Consider the following 23,487-nt stretch of genomic DNA (forward strand, 5'->3'; position numbering starts at 1 on the left):
GGCCCGGCATGGCCAAGTGTGTTAAGGCGTTCGACTCGTAATCCGAGGGTCGTTGGTTCGAATCTCGGTCGCACCAAAGATGCTCGCTCTTTCAGCCGTGGGGCCGTTATAATGTTACGGTCAATCCCAATATACGTTGGTAAAACAGTAGCCCATGAGTTGGCGGTGGGTGGCGATGACTAGCTGCCTTCCCTATAGTCTTACATTGCTAAATTAGAGACGGCTAGCGCATATAGCCCTCGAGTTGCTTTGCGCGAAATTCAAAACAAACAAACAAACAAACAAACTCTGACCAATAGAACCAAACAAAACATTTTCAATTTAGCACTATCAAAAACTTATTTTGTTAATTAGTGAAGTATTAAATCACAATAATATATACTATTCTTATCCTATATTCTTTTAGTGCTGGTAATCGGGGATTTTAGTGACAAGATGTATAATTGTATTTTAACTATACTTTTCACGTTATACACTACTATCAAAAAGGCCCTTCGCTCTGTTGTACAGTTCAAGGAGTTGATCAACTTAGTACAATACAGAAAGTATTTGTTGAAACGCTTTTATATCAATCGTTAACAAAACACTAAGTCTTATGGTGTAAAACATCTAGGTTTTACTGTAACGTAAGGTCACACTTATTATCAAATAATTGTCAAAGTCTTATTGATATTCGCAATATTTAAGAAACGATTTAAAATAATAGAGCGGTCATTTGCAAAATACAAATATTTTATATTTGCTAATTGAAATCCTGGTCTATATAATTTAAACCATGCTCAGGTCTTCAAAAACAATACCTATTATCACATCAACACTTTTTTCAACTATTCTAAGAATATACAGATTTAAAAGAGCATAACCGCTTAAAATCTATTAGAAATCAAAGGATCTTTATTTCAGTATCATACACCATCCTCACCATATTACAGTAAATATAGCACAGTCAATACAGAACTTAGTCTGAAAGAGATTCAAGCAATGATAAATAAAGAATAGTGTGTTTGAACGATTCTTGCTGTGCTCACCATTGGTATCAAAACCTGGTTTTTAGAAAAGAAGAGAGAATCCAACAAAATTTCTTTGTTCATCAGTATTCACTGTACAAATCACAAAGGAAACTCCATTTAATACTTTTTTTTTCCGCAGGAGAAAAAATAAAACGATATCATAAGCATAAAAATTGTGGTTAAAAGTTACACATTTCAAAATAACAAAATTTGAAAATCTGCAATAAAGAATTTAATAACAATAAATTCAGTTTTATATCAAAAATATTATGCTGACTGTTAACCCTAACCTCTAATAATCACAAGTTTATATATATCACGTCAAAGTTGTTTGTGAGATATTTTATGATCTGCTGTACCTAAACATAATGTGTTTCAATAGAAAACGATTATTTTATATTTTTTTAATTACTATAGCTTCAAACATATTTAAACAGTTATCAGGACTATATAGTTCTAGATTGCTAAATTAGGGACGGCTAGCGCAGATAAAACTCGTGTAGCTTTGCGCGAAATGAAAAAAACAAACACTTTTTTGTAAACATATTTTGTTCATTCTTTTTTAGACAAAAATTTTAAAATGTCTTGAATAATTTAAAATCTTACTTATATAAGAGTAGAAGAAAGTTTCGTTTTTGAAAACAAAATAATAATACCATTGAAATTAAAGTAGAATAAAGAGAATATATGCCTTTAAAAAAGTGTGAAATGCTAATGACTTACCAGAATTAATATATCTTAAATAAGTGACTGATTTGTTACTTTATCAGTTCCTACTATGCATACATTTTTTTCTTCACTGCTTGAGATCCCACGAAGGACAACGGTAAGTCTTCGGAATAACAGCCCTAAAATCTAGGGTTCGATTTCCAGTAATAGACACAGCAAACGGCACAATGTGGATTTGATTTAAAAACAAAAAAAAACATTGTTTTAGTTATTAGCGAGTTTGTGCTTTCGCCAAGAAACAAACTTACCTATTTCTTGTTTAATTTTTCGATTTGTTATTATATATTTTAATGATAAATTATGTTTTGCATAGTTACTAATTTGAAAGTGAACAGTTTAGGGTGAAAACTTATATCAAGCGATATAATAGATGCAATTACCATGTCATGTTTGTTGTACTCCTAATAACAGGCATACAGTTTGATTAGTAACTATGCAAAACATACATATATGCTAAAAACAGGTTTTTAGAATATACTAATTAGTTTTGCGTAAAATCTAACTGTTTACTAGACAATGTAAGCGAGTGTTACTGCTGTGAATAGAGCATATTTGAAGTGTTGACATTAAAGAAAACAGAAACGACATGAAAGTGGTTATGAAATCACAACAGAGCTCTTCTTCATATAAGTTAAATGGCTTATAAAAAGACGAAACTTTCCTTCTTTATGTTTAATAATAAAGACGGTAAAGTATTTGTAAAAAGAAAAAGATGAATAATATCATATAGTTTAAAAAATCTAAAAAAAATAACTTGAAATTATATTTCCAGAAATTAAATTTTCCGTATAGTTAGTATTAAGGAGATTTATATTACAAAATATAAACTTCAGTGCACAAGAGGTACGCATATACTCTAAAATATTCATAAGCCACAATATTGAAGTTCTTATTGTTACTGTCCTTCATCTGCATTAGATTACGAATTTCCAGAATAAACTTTACTGCACATACAACTTAAATGATAAAGATGAGTTGAAATAGTTTTCATTTTAAAGTTTTATTTTTCGATATTAAGACACTAAACCGCATGCTATAAGATTAGTCACATTATTCTGCATTGTTTGCAGGAAGGATATAACTTTGTTCCACATTTCTTGATGTAAACACTTTGTAATTATGAGTTTTCTGGATGCTTAGTAATTAACTGTAAGCCAATATGATATTATATTTGTTTTCTTCTTAAATATAAACAAATAAATACATTGACGTATTTCAGAATTACATCAGTGAGTTGAGGGTATTCTTTGTCTTAGTTTTTCATCTGTCTCATTAACCATAACTCCGTATGCCGAAATTCACTGAAGATTATATATCATAGTTGATCGGACTTTCTGGCATATTTCTCTAGACAGGAAGTCTGGCTGTATTCACTGCAAAATAGCTATTGTGACTCGTAGACGATAGTCTGACAATCCGGAAATGTTGTTTTACCTTGATATGACCTACTAAGTGGCACGTGATCGCCAGACCAGCCACTTCTGAAAGGTTCAGTAGATGATCTCTTAGCGTGAACTTTGGTGTAGGTGTTGGATTTTTTTTCATCAATCTGTGCAAGGGTTTGGAGGATCTTACGTAAGTCACACTTCATAGGTTTTGTGACTAGCTTCAGGTTTACTTTGATGAATAAATTACTCTTCTTGGGATATTTGGTTAAATAATGTTCTTGTATTTTTCCAAGTTCATCTGAGTTTGCCTACAGCTTCTTCTTGGCGATCATGTCAAGTTGGCAATATGAGTTTGTTCTAATGAAAGACGTGGGATCTGTTGGTGAATTGAACCATCAAGTGTACTTGGTCTACTTCAATAATAACAGCATTCATATGTGTTGCATTTTGGCAGAAGGTTTTGAGTGCTCTAACTTGAAATAGATTTTATTTACAATTCTAGACGTAAGCCCAAATTAATGAGTAAAACCACATGATTGGTTTTATAATTAACATTGCTTCAGTGTGCCACATAATATTAGTGAATGACATTAGTTGATAATATTTGCTGGTAGTTGCGTCTTTACCTTTCTTAAACACAGGTCGGGGTGAGTAACAGTAACTCTGTAATACAATGTAATATAGATTTGGATCTAACGTAACAATAACTTACTTTGAGTGATAACTGCTTCTGTTACTGTTTCTTTGACGTTGATGTTCAGGAGATTTCTTCTGTTTCATCTGATTGCAGTGAAGAAACATCAATAATGAATTTAGTTGAATCTTCACTTTTATTGTTCAGTCAATAATGACATCTAAGAATTGGTTTATATTGCTTTTGATCCACTTAATATTATTATTATTTGTGCACCAGATTGCCGTATAACCAGCTCAACTGTTCTTATGAACTCCTACAGTGTCAAGTAGAAATAACGAAGGAACCCTGGAGAACACTAGCGTATGGTTTCTTTATTTTAGAGTAGCTACTGGTTACTTTTATTGTATCTTTCTGTGTATAAAAAATTATCTAAATAGAAGTTCTACTCCAGGTTCCTTTTCTCGTAGTTGGGTAGCAAGTGGTTTAGCCACATTTATTCAAATGCAGAATCTATACCTTTGAAATATTTCCTGAGCAATTGTCTCTCTAGAAGTAAAAAGTTGGTATTCCAGTGAGTGTTTTGGTCATATGCTGTGTAACGAAAGTTTCCTTTTTTAAGTATTATTAAGCCACCATATATCTGCATATATAACTTTTTCATGGTTTAACACAGAATGATATTAATAGATAACATTTGCTTGTAGTTACATCCTTATTCTTCTTAAACACGGGTAAAGGTGAATTAAGTATTGGGAAATAATTGTAAGTCACATGGAAACTGGGTGCTTCTCAGTAAGTAAAATGGTCTTCCTTTTCTCATGTTATAAGTAGCTTTCTGGCTGAATGATTTCTCGTTGATTTTCTATACTTTGCTAGCCTTAGCTACTGCATACGGTTAATTATTACCCAGCAGTGTGTAGTGTCATTTCCCTTAAGTATTGATGTTAATTTTTCATGGTTGTTTTTTCTTCACTTTACTAGTACAGAGGAGGTCGATGTCTTGCCAACAGAAGTATGCTGGATTTTATACAAGTGCTCCTGAACGTCTGATAGCGTCATTGTTTAATATTATCCCTTTAATATTATTGAATACCGAGGTTTCTAGTTTTTATTAGCTTGTTCAACACCATATGCACACGCAGACCTGAACATTTAGGTCATGTATTCAAAGGATATAAAGAAAGCCATCACTAACTTTGAACTGCAGGTTAAAGGGAAGGAATCAGTCAGCAGAAGCAGTTGCCTGAAGCACCCAATAAAAGGATTGACTGCCACTCTCATAACAAGCACATTGTCGAAAATACGACGAGTGATTCGTAGCGACACATCTTAGGCTTGTCCCACATCTATAAAAGAGCTTTGGAAAATGGGTTATTAAACATTTTTGAATATCATACAGATAAGGCGATATTTATAGAGTTTGAATATGCTGATTACAAACACATTTAATTCAAAGCTCATTTTTCCCTTTTTGAGGCAGAATATAGTAAAATATATATATAACCAAGAAAATAGAAGTCACAGAGTGTTAGGTCAGTACAATACACACTAAAACTTTGATTATTTTGCTAGTGAAAATCACATATGAGATTTTTCATAATACAGGATGCCAACTTTAGATCAATTGTCTACAATACTGAAATTAAATTAAGTTGTTGTTATTGTCCTTGAACTGTATTAAACAATGAATCTTCAAAATAAACATTACTGCAAGTACAGCTTTCATAATGAAGGGAACGGTTTTCACTTTAAAAATCATGTTTTTTTATATTTAAAGACACATAACAGCCTTTCGAAAAAAAGGTAGTTTTGGTCAAATGCTGAACTTTTTATATGTCTTTGGAAACTGGCAAAATTACTAGAGTTCTACTGATAGAAATTAAAAATATCTATTAAAATGGATTGCTTAACATATTTAAAATGATCCGTAGTTTAATAAAGTGAGCTATATAAGATATTAATGTCAGAATAAGTTAATGTTCAACCTACCTTTTAAAGAACTATTGATGATTTTGTAGCAAAAATATACTTTTACTACATACATTCTAGCTTACTTTACTATAAATAGCGCACAATGCTTTGAAAAACAACCACATAAATATATTTTGAATGTGGCCAAGATATTTTAAAAATTACTCATTACTAAAGGACTAGACGAAAAATAGTATTACTTGAATTATATACCTGGAATTTATTGATAATATAAGCTTTGGTAAATTATTGTCAATGTTAAAGGAATAATTTATTCATTAAAATATATATTAACTTTATTAAAATGACTTTTGTGAAATCTGTATAAATGGTGTTAGAAATGAAATACAATAACTTTTGAAAATGTGTGGAAGTCAACTTAAACTACAGATCGAACTAAGCTTTACCAATTATTTTCTTGTACAATGAGAAGTCAAAACAATGTTGTTATATAAATGGAATAATGTGTACAAAGTTTTGTGGTTTTAACATAAATCTCGTTTGTAATTAGTCTATTAAATGTGATACTTCGGTGTGAGGTGTTTATTTAAGTAAAGTGTTATGCTTTTGTGTGTGTGTGTGTATTTTAACAAACCAATATTAAAGATAATAGTTTTGGAACAAAAGTGAGAGGTTAACATTATGTAGGACAAAGTTCTATGTTTTTGAAAAAAAATATTTTTAGCTGAACTTCGTTTCTTGGAGGACAGAACTTAGACATTATTAGAGTTAGAATGTTCATTTAAAGAAATCTATGCTTTGTTTCCGCCGAACATATTGAAAATGATTGCATTCAATATTATTTAGGTATTTGCGACTCAAGTGTTAAAGTTTCAGAGATCTTGTATTTATGTTTTTCAGATCCAAGTTGGGAAATCAATATACAGTGAACTCGAAAACAGCAAACGCATAAAATGTGTAAGCCGTCTGCTCGACGTATTTTATACGAAAATGTCGTGAAGTTAGAATCAGATATTTCTCTCAAAACGATAATCGTATATTCATCAGCCAGTAGGAAATTTTTTATTCAATATACAATATCGGATTTTATATGAAAAAAAATCGAGGAACATGGACATAACTGTAACACAACAGCTAATATCGTGGAATATACCACAAAAAGTAATCAATTTTCTCTTTCTTCTCGTGGAATAATGAACGAAATACAAAGAAAATATTCAGTAAATCAATAATACTCGTGTTACAAGAAGGTAGAAAAATAACAGTATTGGTCGAAATAACAGTGGTCATTGTTATTACTGATAAATTGTGATTATGAATATTTTATTTGCACCTGTTTTTTCCTAAAGATAAAGTTCGTACGTTTTCGTTTGAGTTTAAACTAGATTACTTTCGTAATGAGGAATGAACCTCTGAATGTTCTCAGCCTTATGTGAATTTCATACGTATATATATTTAAGTTGAAGGATTATGGAAGATGAACTCATTTATTAGTTACTCGTACGTGAATGAACAGGAGTAGTTTCAGTACATCTGCCAGTCGTGTTTCTTGACGCAATTGTGATAAATTAAATACATAAAAATTTGACCGTTGGCGAAAACGATTTAACTCACTTCTTCGTTGCTGCGGATACCTTTAAATACACCATCTAAGTATTTGAGTATTGGGAAAATAATGTCAATATTTTCTACCACGGCTTAGAAGAGTCTACAACTAGAAAAAAAGTGATAATTCCTCCAATGGAACAAACTGTCAGTAACATCGTCGTCATTATTCTTCTATCTGTTGTAATCTTCCTTACTTTGGTAGGGAATACACTAGTAATTGCTGCTGTTGCGACAACACGAAGGATGCGAACAGTTACTAATTACTTTGTTGTGTCCTTAGCTGTGTCTGACGTACTAGTGGGGTCCCTAGTGATGCCTTTTGGTGTAATGCAGGAAGTGGCTCATCACTGGCCACTAGGGAGAATAGCCTGCGAGTTCTGGATATCTTTAGATGTATTATTATGTACAGCATCCATTTTAAATTTATGCTGTATCAGTTTGGATCGCTACTTTGCCATCACTTCTCCCATGAGTTACGTTGTAAAACGGAATTCAAAATTGGCAATCATTATGATCGCAGGTGTATGGGTTTTGTCAGGCCTTATTACCTGCCCTCCCATCTTTGGCTGGCACGAATCCGATAGGGAAAACTCTTCAAGTTGTGGATATAACACAAACGTTGGTTACGTAGTATATTCGGCTTTAGGGTCCTTCTTCATACCAGCTTTTGTCATGGTGTATGTTTACTACAGAATTTTTGCAGCAGCTAAAAAACGAGAGTCAGTGCTTACGGGCGGTGTCAGCATAAAAAAAAAATTAGACATTGATCAACAGGATAATTTCTCCTGCCACAGCAGTGTTGGGGACCACATGAATTCAAGTCTGGAAACATCCAGACCGCACAGAAATATGGATCCTGCTGTGCGGATTGATATTAGTTCAGTTTCCATCGATCAAGAACCAGAATTGAAAAAAACGAGTGACAAGAGCTCCGAGAAAATTCACAATTTAGCCTTAGCCCTTCATTTCCCCGTATTTCGTCTGTGCGATCTACTTTGATATTGTCAAAAAACTGTGATAACGATAGAAAATTAATTAGAACATATTCATCTAATGAATCTCGAGAAACATCTTTTTATAGCACTGCCTTCTGCCGTGGTTTAAAAATTCAAAAAGATACGTGGACACGTAGAGAAGGCTACGAAAAGCTGCTTTTCAGAGAGAAAGAAGAGTGGCAAAGTCCTTATCTGTAGTGGTTGGAGGTTTTGTTTTATGCTGGCTTCCCTTTTTCATTTTATATGTAATCAGACCTTTCTGTGCGTACGAGATTCCTCAGGAGTTGTCATCGTGTCTGGTGTGGTTGGGCTGGGTTAACTCTGCTATTAACCCCTTTATTTATGCTTTGAACAATACGGACTATAAAAAGGCTTTTGCACGATTGACCATCGATAAATTTCGGCGACAGACAAGGACAAATATTAAGAACTTTACATAAATAATTTTGCTTTCAATGTTATCAGAAGTTGACGTCATATTTAGCTTATATAAGCTACATATATAACAGTCTTTGAATTTAAACTAAAATAAGTATTGTTGTAATGTACATTGCTGCATGTTGTGAATAAAGAAGCTTATTACATATATTACATGTTTTAAGTTAAATTACAAATGAAAGGTTAAATAAAACTACTGGTCATACTTTAAAATGAAATTATTACTATAGAAATGAAGCTTAAAGATTAACCAAATTTTCTACATGAAAATAAATTATATAACTAGAAATTTTCTATTTCTGTTTTAAATCGACAATTGATATATGTTTGACAATGTATGAGATACTACATATTTAGAATTTGTAATGTTTATTAAAATGATAAGTTTGCTTAATCTTAATTTGTTAAACATTATGTTTGTGAATTTATTGGAAAAATGTAACAGGAAATATCAAATACAGAAGATACGATTAAACCAACTTCAACCTAAAACATAATAACCAATGTTTACATATTAGTAGAGAATTTCAATATATGCTTCATTCATTGTTAAAATATTTATGATAAAACCTTAGAACCAATTTAACCAACTGATAAAATATAGTAAGTTCCTAAGGATAATATTCATATTTTTAAGACCACCTGAAGTAACTATTTTTATTGTTGGGCGAATTCGTTTGCATTATTCAGTAAACTAAAAATTTAAAGATTTGTTCACTAATCATGACCAAAGCATTGTATTTCTTCGACTACGCATTTTACACAACATACATAAAACGTGTTTACGTGAAAATATACAGCACCGGTGATCGACACGCCGTATCTTTTTCAAAATTAAATCTTTCTTAGCCAAAGCGGTAATTTATGATATAATTCAAATAAACTTCATTACGGTGTGAACACCTTGTACAACCTTTCTATGCCCAGCATGACTAGGTGGTTAGGGTGCTCGACTCACAATTTGAGTTTCTTAAAACAAATTTGTCCTTTCAGCCGTAGGGGTGTTATAATATCAATCCCACTATTCGTTAGTAAAAGAGTAGCCAAGAGTTGGAGGTGAGTGGTAATGACAAGTTGCCTTCCTTCTAGGTTTTTTGCTACTAAATTATGGATGACTAGCGCAGACAGCCCTCGTATAGCTTTGCGCGAAACTCAAAACCAACAAACAACTTTCCTATTGTTGCAGCTGGTAAATTGTTGTATTCCTGTTATATTATTCATTAATATTCTTCAAAAAATTAGTTTTGACTTTAGATTTACCATTTAGTTAAATACCTCAGAAAGATGTTTTGGAATTGAAGAACTGTGTTACAGTAGGAATTTCTGGTATGAAATTCAAAATATTCTAGAACTAAACACATAATTCAACTGTTAGTTTTTATTATGTGTACTTGATTTTACTGGTTAAGTTTAATTTCTTCTGTTTACCGATTCTTATATATATATATTAATATACATTATATTGATTGTTATACAATAATGTCAATTCTAGAAAAAGGATGTATTTTCTAACTTACTTTGATGATCTGAATTTTCGTAGGAGTTGAAAAATTAACTTTAAAATGAATTTATCAGTTTCATGCTTAACGGGTAATTAATTGGAATGACTCGTAGTATTATGAACTTTTTTTTATCCATAAGTGTTATCTTTTATACATTTTATTTTTACATATTCTTTCACCTAACTACACTTTTATATCACACATATAAAAACGTAGCTGAATTATTTGGAAGATCTCAGTAAGAATACGCTGAAACAAAACTTGAGGTCGAATTAGAACTTTGTAGTAATGTGCTCTACAATTAACAAACAAATTATTACATTAAAACATGTATAGCTTACAATAATAAGAATCTATCAACATACCGCTCACATTTAAGTAAGAAAATTGTTTTATTAATAAATGAACATAATGTATGTCTAAAGTTTCTTGCCTTAAGTCCGTCTTTTGCATTAAAAATAAGCCGTTGAGAATAACTGAAAGAGTATTTTTGAGATTCTAAGAAGAAAAATGAAAATGCTACTGGTTGTAGGATATAATGCTTTTTTTTAAGACGAAAAGTATTTATTTGCTATTTTCAGTGTCCAATGTATTTATTTTAATGCATTTTAGCTCAATAGGATTAAATCAACTTATATTTTATTATTGGAGGTACAGATAAGTGAAAAGTTACATTGAACTTTTTGCTAGGTCGTTAGACTTAACTTGCTGCTTCTTTATTTTTCTTAAGGGAACACTGTAAGTGCTATAAAGTTGGAAAATAATACTATTAAATATTATATCAAAATAGAACATTATTGGAAACGTAAGTAATAAAGATAATTTATCTCAAGTGTTGAAATAATAGTTTCTATTATTTAGTAGTTGCGAAACATTTAATAACTTATTTAAATTGACGATTAGTTACAAATGATTCAAACTGATTCAAGGCTAGGATATTAAAAATATACATGTTTTTTCTTCTTAATACCTCAAATTTCCCATTATAAAAATTAAATTTTAAGACGACTTATGACTCAAGTGTGTAGTATGGAACCTAAATGATTTAAAAATTTTAGTTATTTTTTCTTTGTATAAAAATTTTAAAATTTGTTGAAGAAAAAATCCTTTTCAAAACTAGGATTTTCTTTTAAAAATATAAATGTATTAACGTCTTCAAAAATTACAACTTAGCCAATTAGGAATCAACATTCAAATTTTTATTGAAAATGTAATTTATTATAATATTCATTCTTGCTCGTTAATAAAGAAATGGTAGTTTATTGGTAATTATTTTTATTGCACAAAACGTGTTCCATAGTATTTTTTGCATAATTAAACAGTATGGTCGAGCATTCGCAACCGAAAATGCATTACTTTGAAAAAGAAATAACAAATTATGAAAACAGTACCACGTTCAAGGAATTATTTTTGAGAATACTTCTAATAAATTAATTATCTAATTCTAATAATATATATCACGGAATGCCGAAATCTGTCACTTTTATTAAGTGCATGAAAATTCTTCAGAGTTGTCTTCACTTCCAGTTGACAAATGAAACCTGTTTGTCTTTGATGGATCACTTAAAGAAATGCAGCGATAATTGTTTAAGTCGGTAATACCGTATGACTAGTACTTAATTGTAATATTATCAATAGTAGTTAAAAGATGCTAGTGTTGGATTAAAGAATCAAGTGTGGACGAATTTTAGATTTAAATATACAGTTACTTAGTGGTAGATTGGTAAAAGTCCACAACTGGTAAAGTTTAATATAGGCAGTTGTACTTCAGAAATAAATCGAGTGGATTTTATTCGGTACAATATGTTAAGATAGGGCTGTGTTTGAGAAGTGTGGTCTTCATTAACACTTTCACAAGCCTCAGTAAGATACAGTATACTCATTACACACGCAGAACATGCTTACTTAATAGGTTAAACGAAATTTTTGGGACGACTGTACTATACTATTAGATGGCAAAATAGCAGACTACGAAAGTAATCCAAAGAAATAAATGGATGAATTTAAATATACAATCACTAAATGGGTAGATTGGTAACAGTCCACAAGTAGAAAATTTTAGGAGATCGAGTATGAGAGTTTTGGATTTATAAAGGTTCAAAGCGGTAAAAAATGCTAAGAAACAGGGCAACATAGCATTCATATACCAATTTTTAATTTATTTGACATAGTTTACTTCGTAGGATTTTATCTCTTTAAGTATACTGATAAAGTAGGAAACAAAGAAAGACTATGTTTTAAACTTATATTACCTTTTGGTATTACATTTAGGACCAAACGCTGTAGCAAATTGTAAGTCAGAATACCTGCTTAAAAAGTATAGAAAATTTCATAGGTTGTGAATAGAAGCAGACATACTGCTTTTTAGAGAATACCTCTTTTGGCTGAATGAGGGATATTTTAGAACATCAGATTGGCTATTAGCGATTTACAGAGTGATAGAGAATTATATGCTGGAAAGCAAATGTTTGAATAATGTCCAAAGATAATCATTAAAAATAGCTTAAACTAAGCTTGCAAAATGGTGAGGGAATTTCAGAAATTGATCATATAGACAAGTTAATAAATGGTTAGGCTAATAAAGAAATTGGGAATCAGAAATTTGTTTCTTCGGTTATGATACTAAACTACTGCAATATAGATCTGACCTCAGTTTTGTTCACTGGTAAAATTGTTCGCTTATTAGAATTCGATGTATCAAAAGATTCATAGGATAAGGGGAAACAGAATGTTTATAGCTTTATTAATATAATATAATTTCATCTCTTTTTGCAGTCTGTAGGCCTGTTTTATTTCCTAACTTTACTGATAGACAAAGAAAAAAGTGGTAAATTAGTAATGAATAAAGTTTTACAATCCTTTCAAATAATCCTGTTGTATGTTGTATATGAAATAAGCATTCTAAGCTGAGCGTAAGAAATTGTTAATGACTGCTACCTGTCTTAAATACCTAAACCTTATACAATCTGGTTTGCTCAAACATGCACCAGGAAAAAGAGCAAAGCATAGCTTGATAATTTTTATCACTGTCATCTGAAGAGGATCAGGTGCAGGGCATTTTGAATAATAATACTGGAATAATAACGTTTCATACAAATGTAAGTTGGAAAATGTCTGTGTAAATTCTGTTTACATTTGTTTGAGGTTTCACCTCGTTAAGTTCTTGACTGGATTATCTGACAGAAATTTATCTATAGTTTTGTGTTAGAAAATACATTGGTTTTAGTGAGAGACATTTTTTTCTTCCTTTTCAATTGCCTTTTAAACAACCACTTACAAAACCTTTCTGTCAGAAGAGAACAACCAACCATGTTACTGTCACAATATTAGGTGGCAACCAACAATGTTACTGTCATAATATTAGGTGCCACATATACTGTGTGTACCGAAAACTGGGATTCAAAAATCAAGATTACAGTGGCTATTTACCAAACCAATGAAGATTCCATCCCCAAACGTATAAGCTCTGTTATGTCCTTGGTCTACATTATTGACTGACAATGCAGTAATACAATAGATACTTGTCTCACATTCCGATTTCCGATATGATGCTGGAAATATAAAACATTGGTAGCTGGATGAAGTCATATGAGATGATTGCTTAGATTTCCATTAATAAGTAGGATGTCAAAAATCTCGAGTTTATTGTTCCTGCAAAAGATGTCTAATCATACAAAAGAGGGAATCTAATATTTCATAGTTACTTACTGTGTTTTGGGTGATAGAAACAAAATATGTCGCATACTTCAATGAATTATACTAGATATTATATTTACTAGCCTAAAATTTCCTGTTACAGGAGAGATCATATATGAATATCAGTCAACAAAGCATATGCCCAAACTGTTGACCCAACTAATCATATTCAAACAGAATGTAGGGTTCAAAGGTTTAGTACGAAAAGAAACTGACATAGAGGAAATAATTGAAGATGTAATGTAGCTTTGAACTTTTAACAGTTATCTGAAAAATGGCAATAGTGAACGACGTTGAACGTATATCAGTTTCTTGTAGTGAGACGTTTGATTTTTTGTATTCAAAACTCCAATTTAAGTGGTAGTCATTCATTCGACTGGTGTTATTTTGGTTCCAGAGACAAAAAAGTAATGAGGTTCTGTTCAGATATAGAATCACTTGTATCATTCCTGTGGCTCAAACAGCACAAGCAATACAGATTTCTAAGACCTGTAATAATTATTGCGATCCAATGAACTGACAACAAGATGTGAGAAATGTGAATTGTGACATTTCATAGGTGATTTGTAGACAAAAGTAATTGGTATTTCCTAGATATTTTTGCGACTGCCAACATATGCATTACAAGAAAATGCATTATAAATACATGTAAATAACCAAATAAAGATATTTCCACTTATTTGCCCATTATACTTCATTAATAACTTCAAACTCTTTTTTTTAAATACCTTTGTTCAACCTAATAATAGTTTAATACTTTAAAACAATAATTTAAATTGAAATTTAGAATTTATTATAATCTTTCAGACTTCAAACAATTATTTCTTAAAATTAAATATTTTTTGCCACATATTATAAGAATGTCAACAAAATTCTTGGCAAGTATATTTGTTTTGATTTCGTGCAAAGCTACACAAGGGCTATCTGCACAGCCGTCCCTAATTTAGTAGTGTAAGACTAGAGGGAAGGCAGCTAGTTATCGCCACCCACCACCAACTCTTAGGATACTCTTTCACCAATGAATTGTGGGATTGACCGTCACATTAAAACGCCTCCACGGCTGGAAGGGCAAGCATTTTTGATGTGACGAGGATTCGAACACGCGACCCTCGGATTACAAGTCGAGGGCCTTAACCACCTGGTCATGCTGGGCCATTCTTAACAAACATTTTAAAATATTCTTTTATCATAAAAAATTAAGGATATATGTTTTGCATGAAAAATCAATAACAAAAAGTGACTATGAGACTGGGACATGAACCCAAGATAGTACTTCACCACAAATATTTTAGAGTGAATATCGTCCCCATATTAAATACACAAAACTATTTAATTTAAACATAATACGAGAGTTAAGATTTAAATGGTAATGAAACACAAGAGTCAGATTTAGCATTTCAGAAATCAATAATTTATTGTGTAGTTTAATTGTTGCAAATTTACCTAATGTTATTATTCTCGTTGCTTAAAGTGGGTATTGTTACATCATAACGTCTCTTAGTTTGTAGAAAGTTCTAGATCTCATCTTTGCTGTATGTATATATATATATATAAATGCAACCAAATTAGTGCAAGTAAGTAAGTTATGTAAAAGTTAGTGAGAGAAAGAGATAGATATAAAATAAATTATCATGGTTTATTCATAAAGTGTGCGACTTTTAAAGTACGAAATTGCATATTGTATTGTAATAACAATAACTAGTTTTGTTAATTAGGGTTTAAAGTAAGTGAAAGAGCCCATGTGAACATTTGACTTAAAAGAGAATTACTTAAAGCTCTAGATACAACTATTGTATTGCACAGGGTAAAATAAGTGAACATATTATTGATTGTGTTGTAATAACAGATTAAAGAAGAATCTGATGCTATATTTGTTATAAAATGGGGCACATTTTGAGAAAGTGCAAATTTGTCACAAACAAGCAACAGAAATTTCAGCATAAAGTAGCTGTAAAAAACCTATAGAACCTGGAAACTAACGAGAAAAGGATGATTGTTACCATGGCTGCTTCTGCCAGAAGGAAAGGAATAGAGACTATTCATTTGATTAACCACAAGAGGGAAGTGCTATCACCATGATTAAACAGTGCATGATTGGTGCTCAGCTCATGTCAGCAATTGGATGGTTGAAACAAGTGAAAAACATCAAGATGTTCCAACAAGTCACAACTTTTCAGCATATGAAGGCTATATCAGTGACAGGAAAGCTAAAGTCCTGTGAGACACTGGATGTATTAGTATAGCAATGAGAGTCAGTCCAGTAGCTAATGCCCAAATTACAGGCAAGGTACATCTACATCTGCTGATTGATGGAGCTATAAGAATGCTCTCCATATCAAGAATAAAGGTAGATACTTCATACTATGTGGAAACCTTAAAGCTATAATATGGTGATTGGCAATATAAGAGACGGTCGTAATGTAGAGTATCTAGACAGAAAGGAGGCTGAAAATACATCTGCAATCGCCACACGAATTCAAGAAAAGAAGAGCAAGCAAGACATCAAGCCCCTTTAAGTCTTGAAAAGTGAAATCCCGAATGTAGGTCTAAGGGAACTGAAGAAAGCACAGAAGAATGATCCTATACTGCAGAAACTTTGGGACAGTGCCAGGGAGAAAGTGGGACACAAGACTAAAGAAAAGAGGGCATACTGTCTTGAGGATCCAAAGTGAACACTTTACTAGATCTCTCACGGCAGTTTTACTGGAGAAGTGAAAGAGACCACAGTATCAACAAAATACTGGACTCAAGTGATGAATTTGGCTCACGAATCGATTGAAGAAGGACACCAGGGAGCAAATAGGATAGCAGACAGAATCACAAGCAATTACCAATGGCTAATAGACAGTTGATGTGTGACCAGATTCTGCAGGCCATGTAACATCTGCCAAAGGACAATGTGCAAAGGAAAGGTACCACAAGGTGCCACTGAATGTAATGCCTCGCATAGAAGAGACATTCAGCAAAGAAGCTGTGGTTTTCATTGAATCAGTATCATTTGTATGTAAGGAAGGCAACCAGTATGAGCTGTCAGTAGTAAACTATGCACCACATTACCCAGAAGCAATAACATAGCCGAAAATATAAATAGATAAAGTTGCAGAAGCCCTCCTAGAAGAGTTCTGCAGAGTAGATTTCCCAGAAGAATTCTGAAGGACAGAGAAACCCAGTTTACCTCACAGTTGAAGCAAGAACTGTGCAGTCTCAACAGGACTAGTCAACTCTTAACCATCTCACACAACCCCAGGTGTAACACACTTGGTGAGAGATTCAGTGAAGTATGCTGAAAAAGACTTGACCGAGTAAGATACCTTTAAGAAGTGTTTCTCACTTAACAACAAGTCTCACAAGCAAATACAGGGTTTTCACCTGATCGAGTTGCTATACAAAGAAACAAAAAAAAAAAATACGTGATTTGATGTAGATACTGAAAAAGATGTGGAAAGGAGAAAAAGAGTCAGATGTCAGAAACATATACCAGCATGCGTTAGACATCAGGAAGCGATTAGAGGAAGCCTTTCAACTTGCTCAGGAACATTTGTATGGAGCTCAAGGCATTCAGTAAAGGCTATCTGACAAAAAGACGAACAACTGACGTTTCAAAGCTGAACAGAAGGTCTTAGTTTTATTCTCTACACATAACAACAAACTCATGTTGCAGTGATTGAGCCCTTTGAAGTACTAGAAGTGGTTAAGGGAACGGACTGTAAAGTGAAGGTGGACGGAAGATCAAGATATATGTTACCAATCTGTTGAAAAGAAAATATTCTACAAGAAGGAAGAAGACATAGTAGTGGCAGCTATTGAGGCAAAGATAGACATTACAGATGTGGTTGTCATAGAAGTAGAACCAGAAAGTCGTAAATGTTTCATAAAATATGAAGATCAATTAGATATAAGAGTGCTGGGTAGAGATGGGACATACACAGATGCTCAAATGAGTGAAAAACTGACTGGCAAGCTGATGAGAGACCTACAAGTGCAACTCTGCCAGGATAAAAATGTCTTCACAGAGAGACCAGGCAAGACAGACCTCTTAAAACACAAGATCGGGACCATAACCAGTGATCCAGGCCCAATCATACTTCCTACACAATGAGAGACCAACAGGGAAACTGCAAATTTTGGTGCAATTGTAAATAGTGTAAAAAATACTGTAAATACTTTTCTTGAAGAGGGGTTTATTATTAGATATACACGACTGTTCCATTTAAACGTAATAGAGAATTATGATATAACGATTATTAAGTTTCGTATATTAAAACTGGCAGTTTACTGCAGGTTTGTTTAAGAATAATTAGCTGTCTAGTTAAATTGTTTTGAATTTAAATCGTGTGACTTGAATATTTTGAAATTTTCTCGTTGCTTTAACTGAGTATTGTTACATCATAATGTCTCATATTTTGTAAAAATTCTAGGCCTCAGCTGTGCAATATATATAAATTACCTAGTTAGTGCAAGTAAGGAAGTTAAGTAAAAGTTAGTGAGAGATGAAAATATATATAGCCTTAGTACAAGTTTGACCATAAACTGTGTATAGTGGTGACATTTAAAATGTAATAACCGCATATTGTGTTCTAATAGCCTACATGAGAAGAATAATTCATCTTGTCAACTGGGATCTAAAGTAACTGAAGCAACCTGTGTGGACTATTGTGTAAAAGAGAACTATTCAATGTTTTGAATTCAACTGTGGTAATCGACATATATATGTTTAACACATACACCTACAGTAAAAAGTCGAGGCCTTATACAGGGTGTTCGGAAAGTCACTGTGCAGTTTTGTAATCATAGTTTATTCAGTCTATTTCAAGCCAGCATCTGATAGCAGTGTTTAGAAACAAAATAAGAAGGATCCAGGCCTGTATTGATGCCAACGGGGGTCACTTTCAACATTGTTTATAATTATCATTCATATTTACCTCCTGTATTCTATATTGAAACATGTCTGTTAATAAATATATAAGTGCACAGTGACTTTCCGAACACCCTGTATATATTATCAGAATGATAATTCTGATATTTATAATATAAAACAATAATCTATTTGAAAGCATTGTGATATTGAGAAAAATATTCTTCTATTACTTTCACTACGAGTGTGATCACAATTCTTCGTTAGGATAGATACAAAGACAAAAATCACAGATGTTTATCACAGAATAACGACTGATAATCACCACTTCTATAGTTAAAAGTGCTGAATAACTGCAACTCTACCAACGATAGAAACGAGTCATAGTATCATAAGCTATAATTTCAAATTATAATGTCTTGAAAATACTTAGATTTTAAATAAAAGAGTGAATAATAATCTATACTTCTCCCGACATCATCCTCTGTTTATTTTAGTGAATGCAAGACAAAATACAAGATCTATAGAATTTTCCTTTGTTAAATTACAACTAATGTTGACAAATAAATTATGTTACAACAATATGTTTGATACTGGTGCTTTCAGAAAGTTTAACAGAGTTAAACTTAGGTATAATATTTATGTATTTATAAAGTGTTTTTAATGTTTATTTTTTGAATTGCTAATTAGCTATTTAATTCTAAGCCGAAAGCTGTCGGACCTCCAAACAGCTAAGTTTACTTTTTAACCATAAGAAAAGTTTGATAATTTATCGCTCCATATATAATGGCTGGGTAGGAGAAACAAATGATTTAGTTAGTCTGCCATGGGGACAGCACTATGATCAGAATCCTCATCTGAAAGAGAATGCAGTATAAATTGATATAGTATTCAGCAGGAAAGATTAATATAATATTGTATTTTATTAAGTTCACGTTCTCCACTAAGACAGAGGTAATTTTTCGAATTTAGAATGCTAAAATCGGGGGTACGATTCCCATAGGTGGACAAAGCATATAGCCTGATGTGGATTTGCTATGAGAAAACACACACATACACTCAATACGTTTAGAAAGATGGCGTGACGGTGAAACAAACATAGGGTGTTGAATTTTAGGACATAAAATATGTAGATTAGTATACGGTAGGACTAAATACTTTAATATGAGAGTCTAACCATAGTACATGTTACTCTAAAATATGTAATTGATCATAATGATGGATAATAAATCTAAATTGTATGGTTGTACGTTAGGAAGGGACAAAAATATTCTATAATTGTGGAAAACCAATAGATAATTGAAACAACAGGGGAGAACAAATTCAGTAAATTCTACCGAACAGTTGACATTTGGAAATTTAACTTGTGAAAAAATAACATCCGTATACTTAACTGTATCAAAGAGCTTCAGTATATTTATTTCTTATGATTCTATTCCAGCTCGCGAGGCTGGCGGGACACCAAGATAAGCCAACAAATTAATGAGCCTCATGATTGATGATAAATCACGGACACCTAAACGTATCATTGAATACATAAAGACAGGCGTGTGGATTGTGTTACAATTTGGAAATTAAAAATTAACTTTATTTGTATGTAAAGACAGAATAATTTTAAAAAAGATAGAAAAATAGAAACATTTTGTTAAACGAATAAGCAGAAACAAGTAAATTTCACATAATTAGGATCATCAACTCGTAAAGCAGGTAAATATTTTGCAGGACAATAGAAACAAATTAAAGAATGTCTTTTATGGCTGGGAGTTAAGAGAGGGAATTTGAAGGAGAAACACCTACAGTAACGAAATTATCAGATTTTCAAGGTGGTGTTCATCAGCATTTGTATGAATGTGTAGAATGCTCTAGCCAGAGATATTCATATGGTGAAAGTCTAATTTAGTACGTTGTCTAACATGTTGAAAACACCATCTAAATTATTTTAGACACTTTATTGTTGGATGATTATTGTAGCACAGGCACCTATAGCAGCACAAAGATTTGGACGTAAAGGTTTTAGAAACTTTCATTCGATATCATTACTTAGAGTTGGAAGTACAATTCTGAAGAAATTGGTCAACTACATCAATGGCTTCTGCTAAAACTTAAATAATGAAAGTTGGTCCATGATTATGTCAATATTAATGTTTATATATTGGTTGGCTAATTCTTCCTTCAAGTAGTTCTAAAATTATTATTATGTTTTTTAGAAATAGATAGGAAAGCAATGTAGTTTAATGAGGTAAAGTTGTTGTTTCATGAAAGTAGATCCGAACTTTAAGATAGTAGCGTTTTAGTCTAAATTTGAAGTCCTTATTTTGGAACAAAGGATGAAAATTATATGTATTAACGATATTTCTCTCATGAATTAGTGCAAATAGGTGAATATCTGCCCAGATACAAATGCTCGCGTATTCCCGAAAACAGCGTACAGCTCATATTGAATTTAGAGTTCATCTGAGATACGAAAAAATAGATAAGTTGGATACAGAACTGGTATTAATAGGAACCTATGTCGAAAGTGGGCTGGACTTTAAAAATGCTCTGGCTGAACTTGCAGTGTTTGACACTATAATAATAGAAGGAAGAACGTCAAGTGATGTTCGAGATGTAACTTTAGTATAGAATAGCGTGGTAGCAACTTCAGTTATTGTAGTTTTGAATTTACTTAGAATCGTGTAGTTCCAGTGTATCAGTCTATAAAGTAGCAGCATTTAAGGCCATAAGTTTTTGGAACCATTGTCACGCCTGGGATAGCTCTAATAGTAAGAAACATGCCTCTTAGTTCAGCCATGCCATGATAGACCACAACAACAGATAAAATAGATTGCGTCCATTAAAAATATAAATACAAACATTTAATGCCTAATGATCCAGATAAAATAATAAAACTAAATATATTTTAACAGTAGTAAGACAAACGTTTAGTTCACCAACAGGATAACTTTCTTCTGTAGTCACAATCGCCATTGATGTCTGATAAACTGTATAGAATGTTTCATGACGTTTAATTCCAGTGTTTAGAAAGAAACTAACATACCACCAGAAGTTTGTATCCTCTTTTTATGGCTAAGAAAGTATTGAAATTGTAGGAGAGAGTTAGAAGCTACTATACTAAAGAAACAAATAGGTGAAGAAAAAGTAGACAGAAATGATAGTAACATTCATCATATATCCAAAATGTAACAACTCTCAATGAAAATTATAATGGCTTAAAATGCCTAGATAAAAGATGGCAGAAATAACATTGGGTAATTTCAACATTTGGATCATCAATTGGACGAGACATCAGATAAATGTTAAGAAGATACTGAACAGATGGAATGAGCTTACAGGGTAAACTTACAGACAAATCCAGCAAGTCTACAAAGATAATATTATTAATGAAGCAATGGTGTATGTAATTTTAACGAAGATAATGAAAGTATGAAATTTTGGTGGAAATATAAAGACAAATTAAAAAAGCTGATGTGAGATGAAACTCCAAAATCCTTATATGATCATAATATCTAGAAGAAGCTAAAACCCATGCACTATTAGCATTGCTGAAATATAGATGAATTAAAGGTTTATAAGTATAACGTAGGAGTAGAGAATTTAGTTTCCAGTAGGTTCCAAGTATAATGATCCTCGATCCTCTTGATGACTACTGAGTAGATGGCTGTGAGGCTAGGTTTTCATGAGACACTTATTAAAGTTAATGCTCAAATACCTGACAAACTTCGAAAGCGGAATGGTAAAATAATCATGATAAAATGGAAAGAAGAGGTTCACAACAAGCCCGAAATTTCCTACGGTTTGGATATTAGAAGTGTTCAATGTAAGTTGCAGATTTTAGGCCATCAGAAAAAATGATTGACTGAACGATACTTGTGTAAGAAGATCAAAACTGTTTATCATACTGTTATTAAACTCAACTCAGGGTAAAGAAGAAATTAAGTTTGATGAAACTGTTAATTAGAGATCAGTTATTTTTTATTATAAACGTTTAACCGCTATTACTGATAAATTTATGAAAGTTTGTTTTCGTTAAATTCCACGTAAACCTACGACGAAAATATTTGCACTAATTTTGGGGTGATATAATAGGGGAGAGGCAACAAAATCCACTCCAACTCTTGGGCTATTCTTGTTAAACTGTACAATTGATTGTTACTTTTATGACGCACCGATAACTCAAAAGCGTTGAGTGCGAATTTTCTTTTTCTAGCAGTAATAGTAAGCAAATCATTGAATGCAATCGGCCTCAAATCTCTGCTAGAAAAATATATTTAGTTATTTGGCACTTCGATAGAATTCCTCAAATTAAACAACAAATATTTTATTTGTTTATAAATAAGTACAAAGTTAAACAAAGGCTTATCTGTACTTTGCTCACCACGGGTATTGGGTATCGAAATTTGGTTTCTAGCATTGGAAGTCCGCTGACATACAGCTGTGTAATTATTGGCAATATACATTGAATAATTTTATAAAAGTAAAGATACTTCATAAAGCTTGACAATTCTAAAACCACAAAAATTAAATCTCACTATATAACAAAATGTTTACTTTTTCTTGTTCCTGGGCAGAAAGTGTTATTTCCCAATTGCCTAAAGTAAATGGAAAAGACCTATTTTACTCTTCAAGCTTTACTTTTGTGACCTGGATAATGAAATTTTCAAATTTATCTATTTTCCAGAACATTCCAGGTAGATTTA

The 23,487-nt window shown here is 32.1% G+C and overlaps 1 protein-coding gene across 1 annotated transcript; it reads left to right on the plus strand.

The window, feature by feature from the left end:
• Positions 1-7,342: 7,342 nt before the first annotated feature.
• Positions 7,343-8,767, plus strand: LOC143236187 (tyramine receptor 1-like). The gene is made up of 2 exons (XM_076474473.1): positions 7,343-8,276; positions 8,437-8,767. The coding sequence occupies exons 1-2, from the start codon at positions 7,437-7,439 to the stop codon at positions 8,737-8,739; spliced, it is 1,143 nt and encodes a 380-aa protein (XP_076330588.1). The 5' UTR covers positions 7,343-7,436; the 3' UTR covers positions 8,740-8,767.
• The last annotated feature ends 14,720 nt before the right edge of the window (positions 8,768-23,487 follow it).

This window comes from Tachypleus tridentatus, chromosome 13 (assembly GCF_004210375.1).
Source record: "Tachypleus tridentatus isolate NWPU-2018 chromosome 13, ASM421037v1, whole genome shotgun sequence".
Lineage (NCBI taxonomy): Eukaryota > Metazoa > Arthropoda > Merostomata > Xiphosura > Limulidae > Tachypleus > Tachypleus tridentatus.

What these genes read in the sequence shown, in the direction of transcription:
- LOC143236187 (XM_076474473.1), top strand. Translation starts at nt 7,437, where the DNA reads ATGGAACAAACTGTCAGTAACATCGTCGTCATTATTCTTCTATCTGTT. An exon ending in CCTTAGCCCTTCATTTCCCC is followed by an intron (nt 8,277 to 8,436) that starts GTATTTCGTCTG and finishes GTGGACACGTAG; the next exon opens with AGAAGGCTACGAAAAGCTGC.